This window comes from Anomaloglossus baeobatrachus, chromosome 4, assembly GCF_048569485.1.
Source record: "Anomaloglossus baeobatrachus isolate aAnoBae1 chromosome 4, aAnoBae1.hap1, whole genome shotgun sequence".
Classification (NCBI taxonomy): Eukaryota; Metazoa; Chordata; class Amphibia; order Anura; family Aromobatidae; genus Anomaloglossus; species Anomaloglossus baeobatrachus.
Window position 1 is genome coordinate 374,207,782 of NC_134356.1, and position 18,800 is coordinate 374,226,581.

Sequence of the window (18,800 nt, forward strand, 5' to 3'; positions counted from 1 at the left end):
GGGTGACAGCAGTGACTGATGGGGAGAGGGGACGGCAGATGCTGGGCGGTGGAGCAGCAGATGGGGCGACAGCAGTGACTGATGGGGAGAGGGGATGGCAGATGCTGGGCGGTGGAGCAGCAGATGGGGCGACAGCAGTGACTGATGGGGAGAGGGGACGGCAGATGCTGGGGCGGTGGAGCAGCAGATGGGGCGACAGCAGTGACTGATGGGGAGAGGGGACGGCAGATGCTGGGCGGTGGAGCAGCAGATGGGGCGACAGCAGTGACTGATGGGGAGAGGGGACGGCAGATGCTGGGGCGGTGGAGCAGCAGATGGGGCGACAGCAGTGACTGATGGGGAGAGGGGACGGCAGATGCTGGGCGGTGGAGCAGCAGATGGGGCGACAGCAGTGACTGATGGGGAGAGGGGACGGCAGATGCTGGGCGGTGAGCAGCAGATGGGGCGACAGCAGTGACTGATGGGGAGAGGGGACGGCAGATGCTGGGGCGGTGGAGCGGCTGATGGGGAGAGTGCAGCGGCCGCCGTGACGCTCTCCTCCTGCTGCGCCCCCCCCTGCATCTGACGCCGCTTGCTCTTACTGCTGAGTAGCGGCGTCACATGCAGGGGCGCAGTGGGAGAGCAGGGGCGAAGCACATGGAGCAGGGCAGCGGTGGATCGGGGGCTGTGACTCACAGATGGGCGCCTGCAGGGATCGCTCTCCTCAGATTCCACGGAGGGAGAAGCTAAGGAGAGCGATCTCCTACAGCAAGCTCACCCGGTTCCAGAGACACGGTGCTGCTTGGAGAAATCGGTCACAAGGCCGATCTCTCCAATCAGAGCTGGGGGCGGGTGCAGTAAAGCTCACTGAGCTCCAGCCAATGGCCAGTGCTGCAGCTGCACTGACATAGCTGGATTTCAGTGCTTTAGCCATTTTCAATGGCTGAAACATAACACTGGCTGTGATTGGCTGACGAACGCCGTTCAGCCAATCACAGCCTCCGTAGGTCCGGGAAGGAGACACCACCCCTCCTGAGGTCAGGTACAAGTCCTCTCCTTCCCGAATCTACAGTTTTTTAAAACCGATCGCGGTGCCCGGTGCTCTGGTGCCGCGATTCCGCCATGACGGATCTAGCCGTCATGGGTCTTTAAGTACCAGGGCACCATGACGGCTAGATCCGTCAAAGGTCGTGAAGGGGTTAAAAGCCTGTTTACACAGAGAGACCACAGTAAACGATGAGCAATGAGTGATCTGTAATAGGTTGCTCTTGCGCATAGGTTGCTTTTGTTTACTCGGCTGAAAGTGATGATTTTGAAACCTGCATAAAAATCATTTCACACAATGAAGCGCGTTTTGCTCGTTGATGTAATGTTTACATTACAAGATTTTGTGAAAGGAGCATTCCTGGGAACTCATGTTCATGATAATCTTTGTGTAAATACACCATAAGACCTATAAACCCCCTTATCTGAGAGGATTAAGCTTTTATACAGCCTTGTAGACAAAAATAAAAACAGACTGGTGATTCATGGTGACTAGAAAGCAGTTTCACACCATATTTTGTTTTATTGCAAATTATTTCTTAACTTTCATCTCATATGTCAAATGTTTCCCTGTCACAAAGTATCGTATCTTAAAGGGGTTGTCCAGTCTAAATCCATAATTCTGCGGTCACTATGTGACTGCACACTTTTGGATTTTGACCGGACAACATGTTTAAACATTAGTGTTTAAAGGAATTATCCAGACAAATGATATTGATGATCTATCCTTAGGGGTACTTTGCACACTACGACATCGCAAGCCGATGGTAGCGATGCCGAGTGAGATAGTCCCCGCTCCCGTCGCAGCTGCGATATCTTGTGATAGCTGCCGTAGCGAACATTATCGCTACGGCAGCTTCACAAGCACTTACCTGCCCTGCGACGTCGCTCTGGCCGGTGAACCGCCTCCTTGCTAAGGGGGCGGGTCGTGCGGCGTCACACGGCAGGCGGCCAATAGAAGCAGGGGGTCAGAGATGAGCGGGACGTAAACATCCCGCCCACCTCCTTCCTTCCTCATTGCAGCCGGGACGCAGGTAGGAGATGTTCCTCGCTCCTGCGGCTTCACACACAGCGATGTGTGCTGCCGCAGGAACGAGGAACAACATCGTAATATCGGCCCTTCCCAAATTATGTAAATGACCGACGCTACACCGATCATACGATTTCGACGCTTTTGCGCTCATTAATCATAGTAAAAAGGATTCACATACTCCGATGTCGACAGCGACGCTGGATGTGCGTTACTTTCGATTTGACCCCACCGACATCGCAGTGCGATGTCGTAGTGTGCAAAGTACCCCTTAGGGTAGGTCATCAGTAACAGATCAGCAAGGGTCTGACCTCCACTGATCAACCGTTTTCATCTCCAGTAGCCTCTGGCTGTAAACATTGAGCGGAAATGAATAGCACATCTCTTATTACTGGTGGTGAGCAATACTGGGAACCTCAGCACATCTCCTATTCTTTTTTTTTTAACACTCATTCCCAAATATCATGCTAATGTAAACATGCCAGTGACCACCTAAAATCAAAACATCCATTCGTTAGGTTTGTATTGACTGTATTGTTTATGCTGGCATAAATTCATTGTTATCGGCAGCACATCACCCCGTGTCAACAGGGGATAGGTTGCCTATTACACGATTCTGTATAGGGACAGAATGGTCATATCACCTATTGTCATATTGCCATTAGTATTCAATGGCAAATGAGTGCCTACCGACTTGTATGTAGCTGACTGGTGCTTATTAACAAGCTAAAAACAGTTTGTCTAAATCCACATGCCCATGATCAGTGTGTGCAGCATTTTGGATACAGCGTGTTTTTACTGTGTCCAAAACGCTGTGTTGTACACTGCGAACACAGTTGATGAGATTTCTAGAAATCCCATGCCCATTGTGCGTGTGTGTACGGCCTGCAGCGAAAACTGACATGCGGTGCAGCTCTCAGATCCGCAAGCATGTCAGTTCTTTGCTGCAGTCACAAGCATCCTCCATAGGGAGAACACAAGAGAGACCGCAGTGCTCTGAACCCTGATTGTTGGCATGGGCCGCTGTGGTCTCCTGCGTTCTCACGGAGACTCACAGCCCCGCAGGTCAGGACACAGCGGGTCCTGATCGTGGGCACATACCCTTAAAGTTATACTCATAGAGGTGCAAAACTGCATCATTGTTACAGCAACATCAATATTGTGCATGAGTTTAATTGTAATTCGAGTTGAGCAAACCCGAGGTTCGTTGATCAGTGTTCGTATTGAACACAAACTTTACAAACCCCCCCCCCCCAAAAAACGAGATTGGGTTCGTAGTTTGGGTGCTGTACGTATGCTGACCACTCGTTCAAACATCGCTGTGCTCGGGTACACTCGGTGCTCAACCCAGTGCGAGCTGCTTGCAGTGTTTGAATGGCTCAAACTGGGGGTAACAACAGCATGTTCGGATGCAGTGTACAAAAAAAATAAATGAAAAAACCCTACCCCCCCCCCTCAGGAAATTCTCTGTTTATAGCTGGCTGTATGTAGGCGTAGAGACAAACCGCCCAATTAGTGACTTCAATTGGGGTTCAGGTCAAGTCCAGGACCCAAACCAAACTTAGTCCAGCTGAACCTGCTGAACCAAACTTCCACAGGTCCGCTCAGCTCTAATTGAAAAATTGAGAGCTGCTATTAATTTTTGTTGTTTTTTTAGTTTCATGTTCTATCCATTGGATTACTCCATAGACCACCAATTAGCAGTAATTTTATTCTGTTCATTGGTATAGACCCAGATGTTATGCCTTCATAGATCACATATTGATTTATGGGTAAGTTTTTATTTCAGTATTATGGAAAATCCCTTTAGGAAATGTTCTTCAGCTGTCCCTATTGAAAACTACACTGTATGCAAGTTGCACATTTACAGTGTTCTCTTTATAGCAAAATTACCATAAACACACAGCGCAGTGGCGTACCGTCCATAGAGGCAGACCACGCAGCTGCTACGGGGTCCCTAACCTAAAGGGGCCCGGAGCGGCTTCCCGCTGTGTGTGCACTTTAAAGGGAACCTATCAGCAGAAATTTCGCCCAAAAGCTAAAAGATTCCCCCTCTGCAGCTCCTGGGCTGCATTCTAGAAAGGTCCCTGTTATTATTGTGCCCCATGTGAGACCAAAATAAAGAGTTTATAAAGTGGTCCCTTTTTGTATTCAGATACTGTAAATGTGACACGGGGGCGGGCTTTCTGCCGTCCGTTATTCTGCCTCCTGGTCCTGTATGCCGCCCCCATCACTCCTTTCCTTTCACGTGATAGTATTTTGAACACGCCCCTATCACGTGACAAAAGGGACGTCATCCCTGGAAGCAGCCCATACAGTCTAGCATCTACCCTGAGCACAGTGTGACTGCTGGAGAGGTTTGCATGCTCACGAGATTATGGGCGGGTACTTGCTGATAACAATCACAGCCCCGCCCATAATCACTTGCCTGCGCACACGTCACCAGCGGTCACACTGCTCAGTCCCGTGAGACTGGCACTGGGCATGTGCTGGGATGGCTGGAGCAGTGGGCGGTGCATCAGCTATGGAAAGGAGTGATGGGGGGCGGCATACAGGACCAGGAGGCAGAATAACAGACGGCAGAAAGCCCGCCCCGTGTCACATTTACAGTATCTGAATACAAAAAGGGACCACTTTATAAACTCTTTATTTTGGTCTCACATGGGGCACAATAATAACAGGGACCTTTCTAGAATGGAGCACAGGAGCTGCAGAGGGGGAATCTTTTAGCTTTTGGGCGAAATTTCTGCTGACAGGTTCCCTTTAACTTTCAATCATTGCCAGCATGGGCGGCTGCCCCGGGCCGTGACCAAGCAGCTGATTAAGGGGGGTGGGGGGGGCCCGCACTATGTGAATAACTGCAGGAACCAACAGAGGAGCAGACTCACCCACACTGCACAGCGCGGCCCCTGCTGTAGAGGGGTAGTGGCAGGGCAGCGTATTCTATCAGTCCGAGAACTGTGAGAGCGGCCAGGAGGAGAACAGCCAATCAGGAGAGGGGCGGAGCTTGTTCAGCACAGCCGCGGGAAAAATGAAAATGAAAGCTAAACAGTGCAGGGGAAACAGCACAGACCTGGCAAGAAGACGACAGAGCAGAAGAAGCTGAGACCTGCCAAGAAGATAACAGAGCAGAATAAAAGCAGAGCAAGGAGAGACAACAGAGCAGAATAATCAGAGGAAAGAGAGAGCTAAGCAAACAAGAAAAAGCTGAGAACAGAAGCACCAGAGAGAAAAAGCAGATGACAGGATCAGAACAGCACAGCCAGGAGGAGCCACAGGAAGTGGAGGCAGAAGCCACTGACATCATCTCTCCCAGCACTGGAGCAGGTGAGTATAATAATGTACAAATGTCTGCCTGTAAGGCTGCTTTCACACATCCGGTTTTTCCTGTGCGGCATAATCCGGCGTTTTGCAGAAAAACCGCAATTGTTTTTTTTTCCGCCGGTTGCGGTTTTTTTGCATAGACTTTCATTAGTGCCGGATTGGGCTTGCGTTCGGTCTGGTTTTTGCCACATGCGGTTTTTTCCACTGCGCATGCTCAGTAGCGTGCCGCAAGCGGCAAAAAACGGACGGGCCGCATGTCAAAAATTTAATGTATGTATTGTTATTGTGCATTATTGTTTATGGGCCTATTATAAGAGTGGGTTATTATAAGTGCCTTATCTGATATACTGGGTCTGCTCCAGGCTCGGTTGCACAGAGCATTATTCAGGGCTATCTGACAGTCTTCTCTTCTATACTAATCCTTCTGCAGCGCCCATATCTGGTTTAGTACAGAATAAGTTGAATTTAGTTACGTACTTATTCCATGTTTTGAATTATGTGCATTAACTGTATATGAGTATTGTATTACAGTAGGTTATCACACTTTTGCGGAGGTTGTCATTTGGGATTTGTTCATGCTTTTAAAGGGAACCTGTCACCAGATTTGGGGCCTATAAGCTGCGGCCACCACCAGTGAGCTCTTATATACAGCATTCTAACATGCTGTATAGCCCAGGCCGCTGTGTAGAACATAAAAATGACTTTATAATACTCACCTAAGGGGTCGGTGCGGTGCAGATTGGTCGGACGGGTGTCTCTGTACTCGGGTACCAGCGCCTCCTGTTTCGGCCATCTTTGTCCTCCTTCTTCTGAAGCCTGGGTGCATGACGCATCCTACGTCATCCACAAAAGCCGGCATTGAGGTATTGCGCAGGCGCACTACAATACTTTGATCTGCCCTGCTCAGGGCAGATCAGTGCGCCTGTGCAAGGCCTCAGTGCCAGCTAGTGTGGATGATGTAGGACGTGTCATGCACCCAGGCTTTAGAAGAAGGAGGACAAAGATGGCCGAAAGAGAAGGACCCGGAGAACGGAGACACCCGTCCGACCGATTTGCACCGCACCGACCCGTTAGGCGAGCGGTAGGTAATATAAAGTGATTTTTATGTTCTACACAGCGGCCTGGGCTCTTTTATATGCAGCATGTTATAATGCTTTATATAAGAGCCCATTGGTGGTGGCTGCAGCTTATAGGCCCCAAATTTAGTGACAGATTCCCTTTAAATAATTTTGTGTTTTTACTGTCCTTTTGGATTTAATAAAGATTGTTATATTTATATCTAGCATTTCCATTTTCTGGTGTGGGCATCCATTATGTGTGAGCTTTTTTCTTCTTCTGTTTTGGTCATATTGTGATCATGCAGCGGTTTTATTGATTTTGTCTTGGTGTGCACCCCTTTTTTTTGTATATACAGTAGAACCTCGGTTTACGAGTAACTTGGTGTGCGAGTATTTCGCTATACGAGCAAAGCTTGCTGTAAATTTGTAACGCAATTTACGAGCAATCTTTGCTATTCGAGCAAATACCACACACACTTCCGGTTCTGTACTTTCACCGCGCTCTAACCCGCTCTTGCAGTCCGCACAAACATGCACACACGCACACACGCACACACACACACACACACACACACTATGCTCACCTTACCTTCCATTCCATCGCCGGTCTCATGAATCTTGTAGTTCGCCGGTACAGGATGTGTATCGGGTAACCACCGTGACGATGGAGAAACGTCCGCTGTCAGTCGCTTCTCAAAGGCAGCGCGCTGACCAATCAGAGGCAAGTGGCTCCTGCCTTTGACGTCAGCGCTCTGGCAGCGGAAGATCCGGCATCGATCGCAATGGTTACCCGATACACAGCCTGTACCCGCGAACTGCAAGAACCAGGAGGCTGGCGATGGAATGGAAGGTAAGGTGAGCATAATATGTGTGTGTTTGTGTGTGGAATGGCACAATAGGGGACCAGGATGGGACATTGAACAAGTTGTGGAAGGAATTGTCTGCATTGCAATGATTTCCTTTGGGAAATATTGCTTTGCTGAACAAGTAATTTGGTTTAAAAGCACAGTCCCAGAACGGATTGTTCTCGTAAACCAAGGTTCCACTGTATATTATTTCTGTACTGTGACATCACTGTGCGTATTATCCCTGGGGATTTGTGGTGTGAACCCACAGGTCTTGGTGCAGTGGGCTTTGCTCAGTAACAGGATAGTGGTTATATTTAGACTCAACGTGGTGATATTTTGTCATGGTGTGGCAGCATTATTTTGCAATGTATAGTAGTATTATGCAGTGCTCAGCGAGCGTCAGGCCCTGCGGTGCTCAGCGAGCGTCAGGCCCTGCGGTGCTCAGCGAGCGTCAGGCCCTGCGGTGCTCAGCGAGCGTCAGGCCCTGCGGTGCTCAGCGAGCGTCAGGCGCTACGGTGCCCTGCGAGCGTCAGGCACTACGGTGCCCTGCGAGCGTCAGGCGCTGCGGTGCCCTGCGAGCGTCAGGCGCTGCGGTGCCCTGCGAGCGTCAGGCGCTGCGGTGCCCTGCGAGCGTCAGCCGCTGCGGTGCCCTGCGAGCGTCAGGCGCTGCGGTGCCCTGCGAGCGTCAGGCGCTGCGGTGCCCTGCGAGCGTCAGGCGCTGCGGTGCTCTGCGAGTGTCAGGTGCTGCGGTGCTCTGCAAGTGTCAGGTGTCACACACAGTCACAAAACAGGAGGACAGGCACACAGCACGGCCTAGACTGGTGCTCTGCAGATGGAGCCACGCCCAGTAATAGTCTATTTACTGGACTGGTAGATGTGTAGCCTGGCTAGAATAAAGATTAATTCATAATGTGTATATATGCCCCCAATAACTTGTATACCCCCCCCCCCCCCACTGGCCCCTAGTAACTTGTATGTTCCCCCCAGCAACGTATATGCTGTTTATTATGTTAATATTTTATTGTATTTTTTTTGATGGGGGGGGCCCCATTCAGACTTTTGCTATGGAGCCCCATGATTTCTATGTATGCCCCTGACACAACGCATGCTAAAATAGCTGTATCTGCATAGTTGTGTGAATGAGAAATCATAATGCTTAGGCTACTTTCACACATCCGGCTTGAGCCCTGCGGCTCAATCCGGCTGTGCAAGCTATGCAACGGATGCGGTGAAAACACCGCATCCTTTGCATAAGTTTTTCCCATGCGGCCCGCCTGGTTTTTGCCGCTTGCGGCATGCTACTGAGCATGCGCAGTGGCAAAAACCGCATGCGGCGGCCGAATGCGGTATTTGCCGCATCGCGCCGCATCCGGCCGCCATAGGCATGCATTGCGAGATGCGCCGCATCGGCCGAATGCGGCGCGATGCGGTTTTTTTTTGCCGCACGAAAAAACGTACCAGGCAACGCTCCATCCGGCCGCCGCATCGGCTAAATCTGCCGCATGCGGCAAAAACCGGATGGAACGCAAGGCCATGCGGCACAATGCGGCACTAATTAAAGTCTATGCAGGAAAATCGCAACCGGCAGCAAAAAAAAACCGGTTGCGATTTTCCTGCAAAGTGCCGGATTGTGCCGCAGAAGAAAAACCGGAGGTGTGAAAGTACCCTTACTTGTGACCTTGGGTTTTTCGGGCTTTGTGATTTAGTACCAGTTATGTCAAAATGTGTGCTATTCTGCTGTACACTATGAGTTCTATCGGAGCAGCTACTAAAAGGATTCTTTCACCTGGTTTTTAGTACTCATCTGGGATCAGCATAATGTAGGATCACAGACACAGACTGATTCAAGTGATGTGTCACTTACTGAGCTGCTTACAGCAGTTGTAATGAATCACTGTTTTTTCTGCTGCAGATCTACCAGATCTCTGACTGCTGAGCTTTGTATAACTCCACCCACACCACTGATTGGCAGATTTCTGCCCATGCACATAGAAAGCTACCAATCAGTGGAGTGGGTGGAGGTCCTGAATATGGAAGACTACAGCAGGTTTACTAGCCCTGTAATTTATAATCTCTTGCTGATAAAATAGTGATTTTATTAAAACTACAGCAAGCAGTCCAGTAAGTGACACATCTCTGGTATCAGGGATTCTTTCTCTACAGTGTGAGGCTCTCAGATTAGTTGGCAAACACCTCCTGACAGATTCCCATTAATTGACCTGATGATTTTTGTTTCCATGCATTTAATAATAATCCTAATAACAATGAATCTCTTCTTAATTAACTTGTTTACATTGCAGGTGAATGTAGAAATCTGCAAGATCTAAATCTGTCAGAGTGCAAAAACGTAAATGTAAGTGCTTTTATTGAAATGTAAGGAAAATAACATTTATTTTAAAATGTAACTACTGTTAAGATTAGAGATGAGTGATGTTCGAGGTTCGCCAATTTCATGTTTGAGTGATTTTGGGGGGTGTTCGAGACGTTCGACGAACTCGAGCTTTTTGCTAATAGCTTGATAGTTCGAGTTACGTTCGAGAACGGTTCAAGAACCAAAAGCGTGCACACGTTGCTATTTGCATGCGTCCTGCATCCCCAGCACAATCCCTCTCTCTTTCCTACTCACCGATCACGTGCGTCTTGCTGCACGGCTGTCACAAATCTCCAGCGGCATTTCCTCTTTTGAAAATAGCTGCCGCTTCATTATTCAATTAGTTATTCCGTGCTTTCCCTGCCCACCGGCGCCCATGATTGGTTGCCGTCAGACACGCCCCCACGATGAGTGACAGCTGTATCACTGCAACCAATCACAGCCGCCGGCGGGCGTCTCTATATCATGCAGTAAAATAAATAAATAATAATAAAAAAAAAATGCGGTTCCCCCATATTTGATACCAGCCAGGATAAAGCCACACGGCTGGAGGCTGGTATCGTCAGGATGGAGAGCACCACGTTATGGGGAGCCCAGCACCCTAACAATATCACCCAGCAGCCGCCCAGAATTGCCGCATCCATTAGATGCGACAGTCCCGGGACTCTACCTAGCTCATCCCGAATTGCCCTGGTGCGGTGGCAATCGAAGTAATAATGAGTTAATCATGCCAGGCGTCTCCCCGAGACACCTTCCATGATCAACCTGAAAGTGAAAGTAAAGAAACACACACAGCGAAAAATCCTTTATTTGAAATAAAAGACAAAAAAACCCTCATTTACCTCTTTATTAATCCCAAAACAACAATCCAGGTCCGAAGTAATCCACACGACACTGTCAGCTCTGCAACATGAAGATGACAGGGAGCGCTCTGTGTCCTCTCCACGTAGCACCTGAACTGAACCGCGCTGTAATCTGAGACTTCAGTCTGCAGAATGCAGAAGTCAAGATTACCAAATCTGCCTATGTTTTTCATTAGAGCCAGTAGCTCAATGGTTAGAGTGCTTGACTCAGAAGCATTAGTTCACAAGTTCTAGCCCCGGCCGTCCCGTTAAAAAATGTAATTTATTTTTCATTTTAAATTAGAATTATTTATTTATAATTTTAATTTAATTATGCACTGAAGGGAGGAGCCGGACATCAGCTGTGAGCCACACCTCTATAATCGGAGCAGTTCACGGAATGAGGCTCCATTGCTCTCTCTCTCTCTTTCTTTCTTTGTCTCTCTGTCTCTCAGTCTTTCTCAGTCTCTCTCTCTCTCTCTCTCTTTTTCTCTTTTTCTTTTTCTCAGTCTCTCTTTTTCTCTCTCTCCTCTCTCCTCTCTCCTCTCTGTCTCTCGCCTGTCTCTCTCAGTCTCTCTCAGTCTCTGTCTCTCAGTCTCTCTCAGTCTCTCTCTTTGTCTCTGTCTCACTCTCTCTTTTTATCTCTCTCTTTGTCTCTCTCAGTCTCTCTCTCAGTCTCCCTCTCTTTTTCTCTCTCTTTTTCTCTCTTTATCAGTCTCTCTTTTTCTCTTTTTCCCTCTCTCTCTCTTCTCTCCTCTCACCTCTCTCTTTTCTCTCTCTCTTCTCTCTCTCTCTTCTCTCTCTCTTCTCTCTCTCCTCTCTTTCTCCTCTCTTTCTCCTCTCTTTCTCCTCTCTTCTCTCTCTTCTCTCTCTTCTCTCTCTTCTCTCTCTTCTCTCTCTTCTCTCCTCTTCTCTCCTCTTCTCTCCCTCCCTCTCTTTTCTCTCTCTTTTTTTCTCTCTCTCTCTCTCAGACCTGGCGATGATCAGCTGATGCGGTCACCTGACAGCATCAGCTGACACTATAAGTCAAGCGGTGAGGCCGACTTTTTACCGCCTGGCCAGGAGTCTGCACAGAAGTGTGTAGTTTGTTGTTTTTTTTTTTTTTGCATTGATGCATCAATTGATTGTATAAAAGCCGTTTATACAATCAGCTCCTGTGTCATGTGATTCAGGCCCTTCAACCTGACACATCATCTGATCGCTTTGCCTTTCAGCAAATCGATCAGATGATATTGGATCCGGATTGGACGGCACGGGACCCTTGACCCAGGATTACTGCGGAGGGGGGGGTCTTTATTTCAATAAAGATGGAGTCACTAATTGTGTTGTGTTTTATTTCTAATAAAAATATTTTTCTGTGTGTTGTGTTTTTTTTTATCTGTACTAGAAATTTATGGTGGCCATGTCTAATATTGGCGTGACACCATGAATTTCGGGCTTAGGGCCAGTTGATAATATACAGCTAGCCCTAACCCCACTATTACCCAGCGAGCCACCCGTCACCAGGGCAGCTGGAAGAGTTGGATACAGCGCCAGAAGATGGCGCTTCTATGAAAGCGCCCTTTTCTGGGGCGGCTGCGGACTGCAATTCGCAGCAGGGGTGCCCAGAAAGCTTGTCACGTCATTTTTTTTTTTAATTATTTCATGAAATTCATGAAATAATTAAAAAAAAAGGGCTTCCCTATATTTTTGGTTCCCAGCCGAGTACAAATAGGCAGCTGGGGGTTGGGGGCAGCCCGTAGCTGCCTGCTGTACCTGGCTAGCATACAAAAACATGGCGAAGCCCACGTAATTTTTTGGGGGGGGCAAAAAACTCCTGCATACAGTCCTGGATGGAGTATGCTGAGCCTTGTAGTTCTGCAGCTGCTGTCTGTCTGTATGGAGGAGAGCAGACAGCAGCTGCAGAACTACAAGACTCAGCATACTCCATCCAGGACTGTATCCTGGAGTTTTTTGCCCACCAAAATAATGACGTTCTGGTTGGTTCCCTTTAAGAGTTGCCACAATTTTCTGTAGGTGTCCACACCAAATTACGCAACAACAATCTGAATTGAATAATGCGTTTTTGCTCTGTTTTTCTTTTTTCTTTTATGTGTTTTACCCTTTTGTGAAGCATTTTTGGTGCAGATTTCAAGTAATGTTTTTAGTGCTAAAATGCTGCGTTTCTCCTCTTAAAAACACAACTGCAAGTTTTCCTTGCATTCTCTCAGGGTCTCCATAGAAGCTTATAGGAGAAAAAATACACCAAGAAAATGCAGTTTAACAGTATTTTTAAAAGCACAGTATAAATGAGATTTCATGAAATTATATCCTCTTTGCTTGTAGTGTTGAATGCTTAGATTTTCTACACAATAAAAAAAACTGTTTCTTCTATGTGGTAGCATGGCCTTATGCCATATATACAGTATGTATATATATATATATATATATATATATATATATATATATATATATATATATATATACAGTTAGGTCCAGAAATATTTGGACAGTGACACAAGTTTTGTTATTTTAGCTGTTTACAAAAACATGTTCAGAAATAGAATTATATATATAATATGGGCTGAAAGTGCACACTCCCAGCTGCAATATGAGAGTTTTCACATCCAAATCGGAGAAAGGGTTTAGGAATCATAGCTCTGTAATGCATAGCCTCCTCTTTTTCAAGGGACCAAAAGTAATTGGACAAGGGACTCTAAGGGCTGCAATTAACTCTGAAGGCGTCTCCCTCGTTAACCTGTAATCAATGAAGTAGTTAAAAGGTCTGGGGTTGATTTCAGGTGTGTTGTTTTGCATTTGGAAGCTGTTGCTGTGACCAGACAACATGCGGTCTAAGGAACTCTCAATTGAGGTGAAGCAGAACATCCTGAGGCTGAAAAAAAAGAAAAAATCCATCAGAGAGATAGCAGACATGCTTGGAGTAGCAAAATCAACAGTCGGGTACATTCTGAGAAAAAAGGAATTGACTGGTGAGCTTGGGAACTCAAAAAGGCCTGGGCGTCCACGGATGACAACAGTGGTGGATGATCGCCGCATACTTTCTTTGGTGAAGAAGAACCCGTTCACAACATCAACTGAAGTCCAGAACACTCTCAGTGAAGTAGGTGTATCTGTCTCTAAGTCAACAGTAAAGAGAAGACTCCATGAAAGTAAATACAAAGGGTTCACATCTAGATGCAAACCATTCATCAATTCCAAAAATAGACAGGCCAGAGTTAAATTTGCTGAAAAACACCTCATGAAGCCAGCTCAGTTCTGGAAAAGTATTCTATGGACAGATGAGACCAAGATCAACCTGTACCAGAATGATAGGAAGAAAAAAGTTTGGAGAAGAAAGGGAACGGCACATGATCCAAGGCACACCACATCCACTGTAAAACATGGTGGAGGCAACGTGATGGCATGGGCATTCATGGCTTTCAATGGCACTGGGTCACTTGTGTTTATTGATGACATAATAGCAGACAAGAGTAGCCGGATGAATTCTGAAGTGTACCGGGATATACTGTCAGCCCAGATTCAGCCAAATGCCGCAAAGTTGATCGGACGGCGCTTCATAGTACAGATGGACAATGACCCCAAGCATACAGCCAAAGCTACCCAGGAGTTCATGAGTGCAAAAAAGTGGAACATTCTGCAATGGCCAAGTCAATCACCAGATCTTAACCCAATTGAGCATGCATTTCACTTGTTCAAATCCAGACTTAAGACGGAAAGACCCACAAACAAGCAAGACCTGAAGGCTGCGGCTGTAAAGGCCTGGCAAAGCATTAAGAAGGAGGAAACCCAGCGTTTGGTGATGTCCATGGGTTCCAGACTTAAGGCAGTGATTGCCTCCAAAGGATTCGCAACAAAATATTGAAAATAAAATTTTTTTTTGGGGTTTGGTTTATTTGTCCAATTACTTTTGACCTCCTAAAATGTGGAGTGTTTGTAAAGAAATGTGTACAATTCCTAAAATTTCTATCAGATATTTTTGTTCAAACCTTCAAATTAAACGTTACAATCTGCACTTGAATTCTGTTGTAGAGGTTTCATTTCAAATCCAATGTGGTGGCATGCAGAGCCCAACTCGCGAAAATTGTTTGGGCACCCCTATTAATGTTAACCTTTTTTCTTTATAACAATTTGGGTTTTTGCAACAGCTATTTCCTTTTCATATATCTAATAACTGATGGACTGAGTAATATTTCTGGATTGAAATGAGGTTTATTGTACTAACAGAAAATGTGCAATCCGCATTTAAACAAAATTTGACCGGTGCAAAAGTATGGGCACCTCAACATAAAAGTGACATTAATATTTTGTAGATCCTCATTTTGCAAAAATACCAGCCTCTAGTCACTTCCTGTAGCTTTTAATGAGTTCCTGGATCCTGGATGAAGGTATATTTGACCATTCCTGTTTACAAAACAATTCCAGTTCAGTTAAAGGGACCCTGTCATCAGAAATTTGGCTTTCAACCTAAATGTTTCCCCCTCTGCAGCTCGTGGGCTGCATTCTAGTAAGGTTTCTATACTTTTTGTGCCCCCTTTTAAACCAAAATAAATACTTTATAAAACTGTACCTTTCGGTTTGAAAATCTTGTAAATTATCCATGGGGGCGGGCCGTGTGGCGTCCGTTGCTGTATCTTACGCCGTCCCCCATGCTCCAAATCATCCCTCAGGACGCCGCCCACTGCGCCCGAGGTCCCGTGCACGCTGGGACACCTAGTGACGTGGTTGCAGGCATGAGAGTATGGGCAGCGCTGTGATTGCATCGCAAGTGCCCGCCCATACTCTCGTGGGCGCGCTCTCCCCTCTGTACATCGCTCAGATCCTCCGCTTCTCCTGTAGTGGCCTGCTCCGCTGCTCCCATCTATTCTGCTGCAGGGTACGATGGGAAGGAGGTGACGTCGGGCCGGCGCAGAACGCTGGAGGCAGTGGGGAAAGGGCGGGCACGAGAGTATGGGCAGGCACTTGCGAAGCAATCACAGCGCCGCCCATACTCTCGTGCTTGCGACCACGTCACTAGGTGTCCCGGCGTGCACGGGACCTCGGACGCAGTGGGCGGCGTCCTGAGGGATGATTTGGAGCATGGGGGACGGCGTAAGATACAGCAACGGACGCCACACGGCCCGCCCCCATGGATAATTTACAAGATTTTCAAACCGAAAGGTACAGTTTTATAAAGTATTTATTTTGGTTTAAAAGGGGGCACAAAAAGTATAGAAACCTTACTAGAATGCAGCCCACGAGCTGCAGAGGGGGAAACATTTAGGTTGAAAGCCAAATTTCTGATGACAGGTTCCCTTTAAGTTTGATGGTCGCCGAGCATCATCCCACAGATTTTCAATGATATTCAGGTCTGTGGACTGGGATGGCCATTCCAGAACATTGTAACTGTTCCTCTGCATGAATGCCTGAGTAGAATTGGAGCAGTGTTTTGGATCATTGTCTTGCTGAAATAGCCATCCCCTGCATAACTTCAACTTCGTCACTGATTTTTGCACATTATTGTCAAGAATCTGCTGATACTGAGTTGAATCCATGTGACCCTCAACTTTAACAAGATTCCCGGTGCCGGCATTGGCCACACAGCCCCAAAGCATGATGGAACTTCCACCAAATTTTACTGTGGCTAGCAAGTGCTTTTCTTGGAATGCCGTGTTTTTTTGCCTCCATGAATAACGACTTTTTGTATGACCAAACAACTCAATCTTTGTTTCATCAGTCCACAGGACCTTCTTCCAAAATGTAACTGGCTTGTCAAAAATGCTTTTGCATACCTCAGGCGACTCTGTTTGTGGCGTGCTTGCAGAAACTGCTTCTTTCACATCACTCTCCCATACAGCTTCTCCTTGTGCAACGTGCGCTGTATTGTTGACCGATGCACATTGACACCATTTGCAGCAAGATGATGCTGCAGGTCTTTGGAGGTGGTCTGTGGATTGTCCTTGACTGTTCTCACCATTCTTTTTCTCTGCCTTTCTGATATTTTTCTTGGCCTGCCACTTCTGGGCTTAACAAGAACTGTAGCTGTGTTCTTCCATTTCCTTATTATGTTCCTCACAGTGGAAACTGACAGTTTAAATCTCTGAGACAACTTTTTGTATCCTTCCCCTGAACAACTATGTTGAATAATCTTTGTTTTCAGATCATTTGAGAGTTGTTTTGAGGAGCCCATGATGCCACTCTTCATAGGAGATTCAAATAGGAGAACAACTTGCAAGTGGCCACCTTAAATACCTTTTCTCATGATTGGATACACCTGCCTATGAAGTTCAAAGTTCAATGAGGTTACAAAACCAATTTAGTGCTTTAGTAAGTCAGTAAAAAGTAGTTAGGAGTGTTCAAATCAAGAAAATGATAAGGGTGGCCATACTTTTGCACCGGTCAAATTTTGTTTAAATGCGGATTGCACATTTTCTGTTAGTACAATAAACCTCATTTCAATCCAGAAATATTACTCAGTCCATCAGTTATTAGATATATGAAACTGAAATAGCTGTTGGAAAAACCCAAATTGTTATAAAGAAAAAAGGTTAACATTAATAGTGGTGCCCAAACTTTTTCATATGACTGTATGTATATATATATATATATATATATATATATATATATATATATATATTATTTAGTATATACACACTGTATTTTTCATTTTATAAGACTCACCGGCTTATAAGACGCACCCCAAGTTTAGAGATAAAAAAGTAAAAAAAAGAAAAAAAATGGGGTCCGTCTTATACTCCGGTGTCTTACTGGAGGGGGGCGGCAGCGGAGCGGGTTCACAAGATGCAGAGGCTGTGCTGGCAGCAGGTCTGTGCTGGCAGCGGCGGCGGGTCAGTGCTGGCGGCAGTGGTGGTGGGTCAGTGCTGGTGGCAGGAGAGGCGGCGGGTCAGTGCTGGCGGCAACGCTAGGTCACTGCTGGCATTCGAAGCTGCGGTGGTTGTGTGGTGGAGAAGGCTGGTGCGGCGAGTGTCCCAGATGCTCTGTCGGCGGTCCAGGCTTCAAAGAAATTGCGCCCAGAGCGGCGCGTGTGCAGATGGAGCTCTCATCCAAGAGCTCCATCTGTGCACGCACTAACTCCAGGCGCTATCATTTCAAGCCCGGACCACGGACACACCATCTGGGACACTCGTCGCACAGCCACCGTAGCTTCCGTTGCCAGCACAGCCACCGCAGTTTGCACAGCCAGCCGGCCGCCCGCCCACCCGCACAGAGTGGCAGCAAGCAGGCCGCCTGCCCACCCGCACAGAGAGGCAGCTGGCTGTCAGCACAGACAGTCCCCCGCCAAATCTCCACCTCCCGGTAAGCTATATTCGGATTTCAAGACGCACCTCTCATTTTTCTCCCAAATTTTTGGGAGGAAAAGTGTCTTAAGTATTTAGTTAGCCACCAATTGTGCAAGTTCTCCCACTTAAAAAGATGAGAGTTCTGTAATTGACATCATAGGTAGACCACAACTATACGAGATAAAATGAGAAAAATAAATCCAGAAAATCACCTTGTTTGATTTGGCAACATTTGTTTTGCAAATTATGTTGGAAAATAAGTATTTGATCAATAACAAAAGTTCATGTCAATATTTTTTTATATATCCTTTGTTGACAATGACAGAGGTCAAACGCTTTCTGTAAGTCTTCACAAGATTGGCACACACTGTTGGTGGTATGTTGGCCCATTCCTCCATGCAGATCTCCTCTAGAGCAGTAATGTTTTGGGCCTGTCACTGGGCAACACGGACTTTTAACTCCCTCCAAAGGTTTTCTATAGGGTTGAGATCTGGAGACTGGCTAGGCCACTCCAGGACCTTCATAGGCTTCTTACGAAGCCACTCCTTGGTTACTCTGGCGGTCTGATTGGGATCATTGTCATGCTGAAAGACCCAGCCACGTTTTTCATCTTCAATGCCCTTGCTGATGGAAGGAGGTTTGCACTCAAAGTCTCACGAACTTGCACAATTGGTGGATGACTAAATATCTTTTTTCCCCTCTGTGTGTGTGTGTGTGTGTGTGTGTGTGTGTGTGTGGGTGTGTGTGTTTGTGTGTGTCTGCGTGTAATATATATATATATATATATATATATATATATATATATATATATATACATAATGTATATGTATTCATAATATCTATCCATAAGTATGTAGCATGTACTAATCCTTTTATGTTTTAGAGTTGTCTTTTCTTATTTTCTGTTTATTTTGTGTGGCCAGGAAGATGCAATAAGAGTTATTTGTGAAGGATGCCCAGCACTTCTTTATCTAAATTTATCTCATTCTGATATAACCAACACCACTATACGAGTTATGTCAAGGTA

At 46.6% G+C, this 18,800-nt stretch overlaps 2 protein-coding genes across 2 annotated transcripts in view; one reads left to right on the forward strand and one right to left on the reverse strand.

Moving 5' to 3' along the window:
* The window catches only part of FBXL13 (F-box and leucine rich repeat protein 13), a 400,423-nt gene that overhangs the window by 240,457 nt on the left and 141,166 nt on the right, over positions 1-18,800 (forward strand). Inside the window, exons 10-11 of the mRNA XM_075345189.1 lie at positions 9,584-9,636; positions 18,697-18,797. Of these exons, the coding sequence (XP_075201304.1) occupies positions 9,584-9,636; positions 18,697-18,797 (154 nt within the window). The remainder of the gene's footprint in view (positions 1-9,583; positions 9,637-18,696; positions 18,798-18,800) is intronic.
* LRRC17 (leucine rich repeat containing 17) overlaps positions 1-18,800 on the reverse strand; it is a 94,400-nt gene that overhangs the window by 57,989 nt on the left and 17,611 nt on the right. The gene's annotated exons all lie outside the window — the stretch shown is intronic.